The following is an 11,913-nucleotide window of genomic DNA, read 5'->3' as shown; positions in this document are numbered from 1 at the left end:
CAAAACTCCACCTGATCATAATCATCACTCCCTTCCGGAGTCCCCGCGACTCGTATTCCGGCCTCGAGCAAATCCCCCAAGCCCTCAATTCCAGAAACTCATGTGATAGCCACTCCTGCTCGGCCCGCGGGATGTAATGAGTACAGAACATCTCCCTGATCGCAAATAACTGCAGCCCTCTGCTCATCAGAATATGTCCCAGTAACAAGTATCCATACTTGAAAGCTCGACTAGCTCCTCCCCTGCCGTCATTACAGCTACTAAAGTTGTTGCGACAGCCGTCTCAGCAATGGCTGCGTAGCGCTCGTCGAAATACTCAACCATGACGGTCTTAATAGACCCAAACATCTCCGGTAACTGTCCCCAGACAAACTCGATCACCTCCTCCCGGATGATCTCACTGACACGGTCCTCTGACAATGCTGGCCTATCCTGGCTGCCAGCTCCCGATCCTAACCTGGATCCGGTCTCAAGACGTCTCGTAACCACCATTCTGGTAAGACACCAAAAAGATCTCCAATAATCCATATAATGACAGGGGACCAACTTCCAACCCAACCCTAGGGGTTATGACTTCCTTGCTACGCGTATGGGTCCTGTGCTTTCAGTAGTACGGGGGCCCATACTACCTTCCACACCTACCCATATTTGTCTCAAGTATCATCACAACGCCCTAACAATATACATAATCATAGCGAGCGCTTAATCCTCACTCCTAGAGGAATGATAAATATCTCGTAACTGGCCTCCTGGCCTCGCACAACCCACCCATCCATGAAACTTCCACCAACCCTGCAGCACTAGTGTGTGCTAGCCATACATAACGCTGGACCCTATAGACTTTTGAATATCCGATCCTACCCTAAGCCCCCAATTAACCAAGAACAGAACATAAGGCCAAATCAAACATTCTCAGGCTATAAGATCTTAATTATGTTTAATTGTGATGCATACACTAAGCAACTACATCAATGATGTCAATCTCAAATAAAGGAAACCCTAGGCTAGCAGGCATCATGTAATCAGGCAATTCTATCATGCAATTCCTGAAGATCCCTAGCCTAGCACTAGCATGCTATCCTAACATATCACGTAATCAAATAACTATATGGTATTTTGGGGTCTACTTACTGGCTCCGGCTGATCGTACACCCTGCATCCTCCTTTACTTATTTTGAAAACCATTTATAAATCATTTTGAAAATCTTTCCTTGATTTGAGACTGGATTCACATGAATGTTCCTCCAATTCACTCAAACCAAGGCTCTAATACCAACTTGTAACACCCATAAAATTCAAGCCAATTTTAAACTTTTCCAAAAACATTTGAAACCAACAGTTATTACAATTTGGCTTTCAAAATAGTCTATATCAGAGTTTTTTTCCCATAAACAGTAATAAAAACATGAGGAGCTGTACGATCACGCCTTCGCCTTGCCGCGATCCCCTGATGTACCTGAAACAATAAACTGAAACTGTAAGCCCGAAAGCTTAGTGAGTTCCCTCAAAATACCCATACCCGTCAACAATACACATATAATTATAAAAAACATATTATGGGTCCAGTCAACCATCGGGTTGGAATACCCCAGGCCCTCAACCAACAGGTTGGAATGCCCACATACTACGATTCCAATCATCCCCGGGATGGAATACTCACGGCCCACAACCAACAAGTTGGAATGCCTAGGTCTATTGGCTAATAAGCCTCAACCGCCAGACAAACATGTGCACATATAATAGATAATCACATAACAGTCTATAGACAACAGCTGATCTAACGGATCATACCACATAACACATAATACCATCCTATCTATCAGGATACCGATTTAACAGATCATACAACATATCACATAATATTATCCTACCCTCTAGGACATCGATCTAACAGATGATACTAGCAGAGCATAACCAGATAAAAATCCAAAGGGCCGGCCTTGGTGCCTTAGACCCTTGAGTATAGTGAGGAAAACTCACCTCGCAACTGCCGACTCGAAATAGTAAGCTCAAACTCTCGGATCACCGCCACAAACTCCACCACCTATGTCTGACACACCACAATGTTCATAAATTCCCAAAATACCCCCAGAAGTCAAATAGTCAACCCTAGGTCATAGCCAAAGTCAATGGTCAAGGTCAACAGTCCATGTTGACCTGACTCGTCGAGTGCAGCCAGCCACTCGCGAGTTCCTGCATAACTCGTCAATTCGCTGAGTCACTTGAGCGACTCGTCGAGTTCCTAGTGTTTGCGGCCAAAAACTCTTTGGCCAAATCGTCGAGTTTCCTTGCAACTCACCGAGTTCATGCATGTCCAAGGGTCGGGAAGACCCTATCTGACTCGCCGAGTCATTCGACTGACTCGCCGAACCCACGGCAATCTTCATCGGACTCGCCGAGTCGACCATGCAACTCGTCGAGTTTATTCCATCCTCTATCCATTCAGATGCTTTTTAAGCCATGAAAAGGTTCCATATTGCAGATCCAACTCCCCGAGGCATGTTTATCACGTAAAGTTGCAAACTTTACGTGCATGCAAGGCTCTAAAGACTCTAAATGACAAATCCAAGCTTGCAATGGAGTTTTACACTCAAGGAGAGGTTCATACTAGCTAAAGCTGAACGCTTTATGGACTTCGAGACCAAAGAGAGTTCAGATCTGGAGTTACAACTTCAGATCTTAGCTCATACCCAAGAATAGCTTCTTAATATGCTAGAAAAGCCCTAATCTTTAACCAACTGAGATCTAGAAGGAAAAGAGGTCAAGGTAACGACTTGATACCTTCCAAAAGATGCCAACTGAGGTAGATTTCAGATCCGCAGACGTTCCTTGTTTCTAGCCGCTTGCTCTCCAAGCTCTTCTCACCAAGATCCACATTCCAAAGCTTTAAACACACAAGGATGAAGAACACACACGAATTAGGGTTTGTTGGACTCTCAAGAGGCTGTAAGGGGACTAAAGGAACGCAATTGATCCTTTAAATAGGGTGCAAAACCCCAGAAATTAGGGTTTCATCCTCCAACTCCTACTCGTCGAGTCCTATCTTGGACTCGACGAGTAGGTCACTTAACCACGTGGCCCAACCCGCTGCTACTCGATGAGTCAGGGCATCCAACTCGTCGAGTAGTCCTTGCAATTATGAAGAAATTAAAGCCATAAATTAATGCCTGAGAATCGGGGCGTTACAATAACAACAGTTATCACACCAGCATCGACCGATCTCCTTTTGAGATGCTCTACGGGAGGAAGTGCAGAACCCCGATTTGTTGGGGCGAGGTCGATCAGTGAGTCATGGGGAGTACCGAGGTGGTGCTCAAGATCACGAGTTGATTCAGCAGGTTCGGAGCAGGCTTCAGATGGCTCAGAGTCGGCAAAAGAGATATGCCGATAGGCGACGGCCAGACTTGGAGTTTCGAGTGGGAGTTATGATCCTCCTGAAGGTGTCACCTTGGAAAGGTGTCATCCGATTCAGGAAGAGGGGCAAGTTGGGCCCTATGTATATTGGTCCCTTAAGGGTTCTGGATCAGGTGGGCCAGGTAGCTTGTCGTCTTGATCTTCCAGCCGAGCTCAGTCAAATTCATAGCTCCTTTCATGTCTCTTAGATGCGTAAGTGTTTAGCGGATGATTTTGTAGTTGTACCTTTTTGGGTTTTGGCTCGGGTGGGCCGGGTAGCTTATCGTCTTGATCTTCCAGCCGAACTCGGTTAGATTCATAGCACCTTTCATGTCTCTTAGCTGCGGAAGTGTTTAGCGGATGATTCTGCAATTGTACCTTTGGAGGATATTCAGGGGGATGACCACCTAAATTACATTGAGAGACCAGTAACAATTTTAGATCGGAAAACGAAAACCTTGAGGAACAAGATTGTGGAGCTGGTAAACGTGCAGTGACAACACCACAAAGGATCGGAGTGGACTTGGGAACCCGAGGAGGAGATGAGAGAGCATTATCCAGATTTTTTCGGGGCAACGGACTTCAAGGACGAATTCTGATCCAAGTGGGGGAGAATTGTAACGCCCGAGGGTTTCAAGGTATTAATTAATTATTTAATCATTATCTATTTGTTTAATTATGAAAGTTGTGTGGGCTTAGTGGAATTGGGCCTTATTGAGTGGGATCACTAGGATCGCGGATCCACGCACGTACGCGCAACGTACTAGGAGGTACGTGCAGCGTACGTGGCCAAACCCAAAACCCTAATTTTTAGGGTTTAATCCTTATATATTGTCCTTAAGTCCCCTTATGGTAGCCTCCCTATCAGCCTCTTCAGTCCAAAAACCCTAAAATCATACCCATCATCATATTTGTGTGTTCTTGACCTTATGGAGTGCATTTTTGGAAGCTTGGAGCCTTGGAAAGAAGAAGAAAAAGTTGGTGAAGGAGAGTTAGTGAAGCTTGAGCTTGAAGATCCGAATCATCATCATCATTTGGCACTCATTTGTGGTATAAAGCTCAGAACTTGCCTTGTTAATGCTTAGATCTCTTGTGTTTGAGTTTTTGGACCTTTTTGGTCCCATGGATGAGGTCTTGTGGATAAAGGTCGTTTCTAAAGCTTAGAGTTGCCACTCTTGGTATTATTCTGGTCCTAGAGTCATAAAGTTGCCATCTTTGAAGCCTTAATTCAACCATGGATGAGTATTGGTCATTTCTAAGGAAGGAGGGTGTTATACTTCAAGTTTGGGCTCTTTTGGGGCATGCAAAGCCACCAAGTTGTCGACTTTATGGGTTAAGATGTTGTGTATAGCTCAGATATGTGATTTGGACCCTTAGTCTTAAGTGTTATGGAGCTTATTGAAGGAAAGAGCTTAATGAGTAAGTACGTTGGGCGTACAAGCTCATACGTGCAGCGTACAAGCCATGCAGCGTGTACGCTTAACGTACAGCCGAGTACGCCCCGCGTACTCTGGCAGTTTGGGATTGGTGTTGTTAGGTTTCAATTGGGCCACTTTTCTTGGACTTTATAGCTTGGGCCTTTTGGGGCATCTGAATTTAAGACTTTTGGACTAAGGAAACCTTTTGGGTCTTATGGTAAGGCCCATTGGAGGGGTTTGGGCCCAATTTGTAAAAATGGGCCACAAGTGGGCCTTGGGTGATTAATTAGGATTGGACCTTTTACATTGCGGAATTTGGAACCCAAGTATTGATTGTGTGTTATTTTCGTTCTGATAGCTCGGGGAGTCGTCAGGGCAGCAGTTAGGAATTTCTTCCTGTGAGATTTAGCATTTGAGGTGAGTTTCCTCACCGGGCTTAATGGGTCTAAGGCACCAAGGCCGACCCTTGTTTGATTATGTTGATATACTTGTTGTTTGTGTGATACTTATATTTGTTGTTATATGTATGATTCATTTGGGAGGGGCCCATTATGCGAGTGTGGGCGGGGACCGTATCTCATTTGGGCGGGGGCCGTTATACGAGTGTAGGCGGGGCTCGTATCTCATTTGGGCAGGGCCCGTTATGTGAGTGTGGTCGGGGCCCGTATCTCACTGGGAGGGTCCCATTTTATGATATGTATGGTATGTGGTATCTTGGGGAACTCACTAAGCTTTGTGCTTACGGTTTTTAGTTTATGTTTCAGGTACTTCCGGTTCCAAGGGGAAGAGCTCGGGTTGACTGCATCGCACACACCATAGAGATTTTGTTTGTGGGACATACTCTGATTTTCATGATGTTTGACACTTTTACTTGTTTGGGATGTATAAACAATGTGTGGAATTACTGTTTTACTTAATCAAAAATGAAATTTTTGGGTCATACATTTTGGTTGTTTCATTTTGACCTCGCATCTAAGTCTTGAGATCATGCGAACATCCTAATTAGTAAAAGTATTTTTATTTTTTATTTTACAATATCATCGGCCCAAGGGGTGAGTATTTTTGTTGCTTCCGCTAAAAAAGAGAAAATTACACAGTTAAGATCAAGAACATTTGACACAAACATTAATATTAGAACTTACTACCGGTATATTTTCGTCTTTGAAAGCACCACTGTTGCATTGTTGCATGAAAAAAGTCGATCAACATCAATATAGGCACCTTACGTGCATGTTTAACATCCCAATTTTTAAAGCCAAAAATTTCGTTTTTTAATTAAGTAACTTATAAAATCGCTTACCAAAAACATTGTAGATATCATATCAATCCATAAAACCATAATAAACATGTCTCATATCGTATCATCAGATAGTAATAAAATCATAGTACAATCCCAAGAATCACATAGTGCGGAAATCTGGTGTGCGTGTGATGTGCAGCTACCCCGCCAGCTCCTTCCCCTTCGCTGAAGAGGTACCTAAAACAAAACTGAAAACTATAAGCACGAAGCTTAGTGAGTTCCCCCATCATACCACATACCATACAATCACATAGCATACATATTGTCGGGCAATTCTGGGGTGCCCGACCTACCCTGTCCGACTATTCTGGGGTGCCGACCTACCATGTCAAGCAGTTCTGGGGTGCTGACCTACCCTTCGGTCCTAACAACCGAACTCGGGGACCATTCCCCTCCTACTACCATTATCACATATATCATATCAGGCTAGCACATAAACATATCAAGTAGTAGTAACCTAGATGAATATCACAAAGACAATCATCTAACATACAACTCCTACTAGTGGGCCGGCATTGTGGCCGTAGACCCACCGCTACTGAAAGGTAACTCACCTCGTAAACTGCGTGTCGAATATTGCGGAAAAGTAGTCTCTAATCAACTGCTCCGATGACTCCCGGCTATCACGGTCACATTAACACTCAATCAGAGTCTATAACACTACCTAGGGTAAAATGACCATTTTACCCCTTGGTCCAATTGGAACATTTAAAAAAATCCCAATCATAGCTTATTAAGCCCAACCCTCCTATGGCCCAACAAGACTCCCTAAGGGCCCACTAATGGCCCAATTTTCTAAATTGGGCCCAACCCTTCAAATGGGCCTTTTCACAAGTATCCTAAGTCCTTAGCCCAAAATGAAATAATCTTAAGTGGCCTAACGCTTCTAATTCCAAATTCCCAGGCTCAGAACTATACTATACAGTGGGCCACGGGGCCCAACAGTCCAGGACCAGTCCCTTAAGGCCCAAAAGCCCAAAATATCCCCTCCACATGCATACACGTGAAGTACCTGGCACGTACGCCCAACGTACGCTTAGGGGTGGCAATTGTTGACACGACACGACAAAAATACACGACATAAAACGAAATTGGGACGAAACTGAAATTCGAATTCGTGTTCGTGTTAAGTGTAAAAAACACGATGTCGTGTCGTGTCGTGTTCGTGTTTAAAATTCGACACGAAATTGACACGATTAACATTTATTTGTCGTGTTTTTCGTGTTTGTCGTGTTTTTCGTGTTATATATGATTAAATATTAATTAAATAAACTAATTTTTTTATTATGTTATCTTTGTCGTGTCGTGTCGTGTTTGTCATTTTTTAATCGGTTCGTTTTCGTGTCAGTTAAAAAAAACACAACATCGTGTCGTGTCGTGTTCGTGTTACATAAAACATTGTCGTGTCGTGTCGTGTCAGACAAAAACACGACACGATGGCCTGATTTGCCACCCCTACGTACGCTGGCTTTGGCCAAAACGGGGAGTTGACCCAGTACGCGCGGCGTACCAGGGAGTACGCCCAGCGTACTGGCCAGCTTCCTTGGGACTTCATTCATGACTTAATCCAGTAAGTCCTTACGTCCAACTGTAGATCTAGGTCCTTTAAGATCTCCTAAACCATAAAATCACAAACTTTATGTTCTTGCATGCATGGTTGGGAGCAAAACATGATTTTGGTCCATTTAACAAGCTTTAAGACCAACTAGCACTTGCATGGTTGTGGCTTAACCATCAAGATCCGATTTGTATGGCTCTTAGTGCCTCTAAGAGCCCAAAAGGACAACTATTGTGATCTGAAATCGTAAGGATGCAAGAAGCCTCAACAATGGAGTCCAAAAGTAACCTTAAACACCCCCATGAACAAATCTAAGCATACAATGGCCAAGTATGGAACTTGATACCTCAAAAGAGTCAGAAATTGTGTCAATCCTCTGGATCTACAATCTGTTGGTGGATCCTTTCTTCTTCTTCAAGCTTCTTTCTTCTCTTCTCACTAACACAACACACAAACACTCTGAAATGGCTTCTAGAACACAAAGGCACACAAAATGAGCTAGGGTTTTCATGGTGGCTGGCTAAGGGTGAAGGGAGACTGAACCAACATGGGTTACGTTCTTTATATAGGGGGTAAACCCTAGATCTTAGGGTTTTAGGAGCTGCACACGTACGCTGGGCGTACTCCTAGTACGTTGGCGTACGTGCATGGCCTCCGCGGTCCTTCTCACGAGTACGCTGGGCGTACATGGCAGGGTACACCCCGCGTACGCGGTTTCCTTAGCCCACTTGAAAGTCCCAAAGGCCCAAGTCCAACCAAACAATTCCCATAATTTAATTAAGATAATTGCTCATATACCTGGAAAAATCTTGGGTGTTACAACATGTCTAGATAATGCATTTATAGACTTTGAACTATTGGAGGACATAAGATTGTATCGGTTGCCTCTAAAATGTGCCCTAAACCAAGTTTCAGGATTTATACTTTGTAAGTATTCCCATACATCTTCTTTTTTCCTTCTCATTTTGTCCATGGCAACATCAAAAACATCAACTGTATACGCTTTACAAGCCTCTTAGAAAATTGCTTTAACTGTCTTACTCTATCCGTATCTAGATACTATGTTGAAATGAAAATGGACACCACATATTTCGTGATGCGCATTAGGAAAAATGTTTGCGACAGATGTCGCTATAGATGGAGCCCTATCGGATATAATTGCAAGATCCTCTATATTGCTTTTGCAATCATGTAGTTTTTGAAAAAACCATGTCCAAGAATCTGTACACTCACTTTTGCATATACCATATGCAACCGGTAATATTTGGTTTTGTCCGTCCTTAGTAACTGCAAGTAAGATGGTACCTTTGAGCTCCCCCTTTAGGTGGGCTCCATCTACTATAAGGGTCGGCTTACAACAATCGACAAAAGATCGTACCTACAATACACTATGGATCTATTCAAAAATAATGATTATAGTTAACTACATCACAAAATATATATATATATATATATATATATATATATATATATATATATATATATATATATATATATATATATATATATATATATATATATATATAGTAATACTAACCGAACAACCAAGTGCGATATACAAGAACTCAAACCGATCTTTAGCATCTGTTTGAATATGTGTTACCGTGTCAGAATTATGTTTGACCAAATTGTGGAAATAAGCTGGAAGTTTGGTAAATGAATCCTCTTTGATACTCCTTAACAGCAATAGTGCATATTGAATTTCACTCCAAGCCTGATGGTACGAGATACCGATTTTCAATTGTGTGTTCATATCGTTAACAATTTCTTCTCCCCGATATACTCTACTATAGTCTTCAGTCAAAACATCAACAAGATATTCACCCAACACATTTTTGTTAGCTTGTCGATGATTAGGTTGCAACATTGTTAAAGAACATATGTGTACATTAACAAAAAATTTCACTTGGAAAAGTCCGTCATAACTTTGATTCCTTTTGCTCTTATTATCCAAGAACAATTTTTCTCAACACACACAACCTCATACCTTGATTTGTTCAATCTACTTGTCTTCTTCTGAAAACCTTCTTCAAGATAGTTTTTTCCCAATTGCCTATTTTAGAAGGTCTTTGTTTTCAAATATCTGGAGGCATTCAATCTTTTGATTAGAGTTACCCTCTGTGTTGTGATTTTTTCATTACCATCAACTGGACATTCTGGTAGAAGGGCCATACCACAAAAAAGGTTATCATAAAACTTACGTTTAGGTTCATCACCTAACTCATCTCCATCAAAATTACTTTCTAAGTCGTTTATATCTAAATCTACATCAGCAAGATTAGAAAAATCCCCATAACCATGTAGATTTTCATCTTTTTGAATCATAACTTTTTTCTTTTTAGTTTCAAGTACTCCACCCCTATTGATAACCTTAACTTCTGGTTGGGGAACGTTAACATAACAGCCACCCACGTCATTAAGATATGTAGCAACATCATCATCACCAACATATGTGTAATTTTCAGGATCCACATAGTGAATAAGTGAATACATCACATTTACATTTTCAGCAACACAATGAAACTGAGGTACACTAGGATTCATGAAAGTACCTATTGAGTTGTTTCTCCATTTATCGCTGGATAAATTAGCAAGCGCCTCATTTCCTCTCTCGCCATCCTTATCAGCCACCATAAACACTTTCACATCTTTTCCTCCAACCAATTTGATTATCTTGACCAACATTCTATCATCAATGTCTTCAACAACGACTATTTAATGATTCAATTCAGGATTATGGAAGCAAAGACTAATTTTATATCTATCTAATAAATCGGTTTTCATTTTCACCAAAGATATAAAACCACTATAACTAATATACTTTGAAAATATCAAAACGAATTCAAAAATACCTCCTTGTGGACATAAATATTCCAGATTTATCCGTACAAACTCCCACCTCCCGCCAATTACAACGCAAACAAAATATTCTTTCATTTTTAATACAGAGGTTTTAAACAAATCTTCCAAAAAAAAATAACTGGTAAATGAAATTTTTTTCCCAAATTTATATATATATCCGACTAATTTTGTAGTCAGACTTATCAATTTTGTAGTAAAAAAAAAATCACAGATGAGCAGCAGAAAAAATCGCAGATTGACTGCAGTTCAACTGCGATTTGGAGTGATTTTGCCAATTTTATACCCAACAAATTGATAATATGCGAACGTACAACTTGTAATGTACGTCCATGTTTTAACGATTTGTAACGACGTAAAATCACAGATGACCCTTATCCATCTACAATTTTGAAGACTATTTTTGTAATGTTAGTATTTTTTAGTTATTTCTCTCAAATTAAACTCATACTCATGTTAAACCCTAAATACGAGTGAGAGGCGTGATGATGGGTCATGGGACGAGTCTGAAACGTGGCCCAAAGTGATTGCCTTTAAATTACTTTATTAAATCTCTTTTTTCACTCCCGTTAAAACCCAAAGCTTCCCATTCTGCTGCTTTATCGATCAAGAGCAATCAATCCCAAGAGGAAACAATCGTCAACAACAACTACGCATGGATGTTTACAGGGTAAGTAGTTTCTTGATGTTTCCTTTGTCGATTTCTATCTGTTTTTTCAGTCTTCTCCCAATATCGTTCTGAAAACCCTAATTTGCGAACATTATTATGAATACTACATAAAAAAACCATGTTCCATGGGAATCTTAAAATCAAACCGTGAGTAAGGACGTTTTTCTTTTCAAGCATCATTAGTAATATTTAGATCAAACTAAATTCTTGGTTCTGCACATCTCCATCATATCTCCATCATTTGATTTTTATAGAGGGGTTTTTATAGAGGGGGTAAAGAGTTTATTATACGAAGTATGTAAAAAAAAGGGAGATTCTATTTTCTCTTCTTTTTTATTTCTTCTCTGGTTCAAAAAGAAAAGAATGTGAATACTTCATACACATATGCATATTCTAAGGTTAAGGTTGAAAGATTCAATAGAGTAGTTGAAGGATGCGAATAAATAACCATTCCACTTGCATACCTCTAAGATGGTCTTCATATAAAAGAATGAATGCAAGTCCCTTTAAGTCTAATTTGTCATTTAGAAATTAGTATACTCGTCATTTAAAAATCTTCAGACATTCGTAGCTTCAAAAGTAATTTGTTCATACTGATTTGGTAACATAATTGTAAACCGATTAGTAATGATGTTTTATAAGTTCTGAGTTATATAATGACCGATACCCGAATAAACAGACCAACCCGTTTTCAATTCGGGTAGATCGGTTAGGG

The 11,913-nt window shown here is 40.9% G+C and overlaps 1 protein-coding gene across 1 annotated transcript; it reads right to left on the bottom strand.

Annotated features, from left to right (window-relative positions):
- Nucleotides 1-8,711: 8,711 nt before the first annotated feature.
- On the bottom strand, nt 8,712-9,536 carry LOC145157952 (uncharacterized). The gene is made up of 2 exons (XM_079076923.1): nt 9,207-9,536; nt 8,712-9,047 (listed from the first exon to the last, which is right to left on the bottom strand). The coding sequence occupies exons 1-2, from the start codon at nt 9,534-9,536 to the stop codon at nt 8,712-8,714; spliced, it is 666 nt and encodes a 221-aa protein (XP_078933049.1).
- Between the last annotated feature and the right edge of the window lie 2,377 nt (nt 9,537-11,913).

The sequence above is a fragment of the Lactuca virosa genome, chromosome 2, assembly GCF_052849685.1.
Source record: "Lactuca virosa cultivar CGN04683 chromosome 2, Lactuca_virosa_CGN04683_v6, whole genome shotgun sequence".
Classification (NCBI taxonomy): Eukaryota; Viridiplantae; Streptophyta; class Magnoliopsida; order Asterales; family Asteraceae; genus Lactuca; species Lactuca virosa.
The sequence above is the reverse complement of the archived record's forward strand: the minus strand, read 5'-3'. Positions and strand labels throughout refer to the sequence as shown.

What these genes read in the sequence shown, in the direction of transcription:
- LOC145157952 (XM_079076923.1), bottom strand. Translation starts at nt 9,536, where the DNA reads ATGTTGCAACCTAATCATCGACAAGCTAACAAAAATGTGTTGGGTGAA. An exon ending in ATATCGCACTTGGTTGTTCG is followed by an intron (nt 9,048 to 9,206) that starts GTTAGTATTACT and finishes AGTGTATTGTAG; the next exon opens with GTACGATCTTTTGTCGATTG.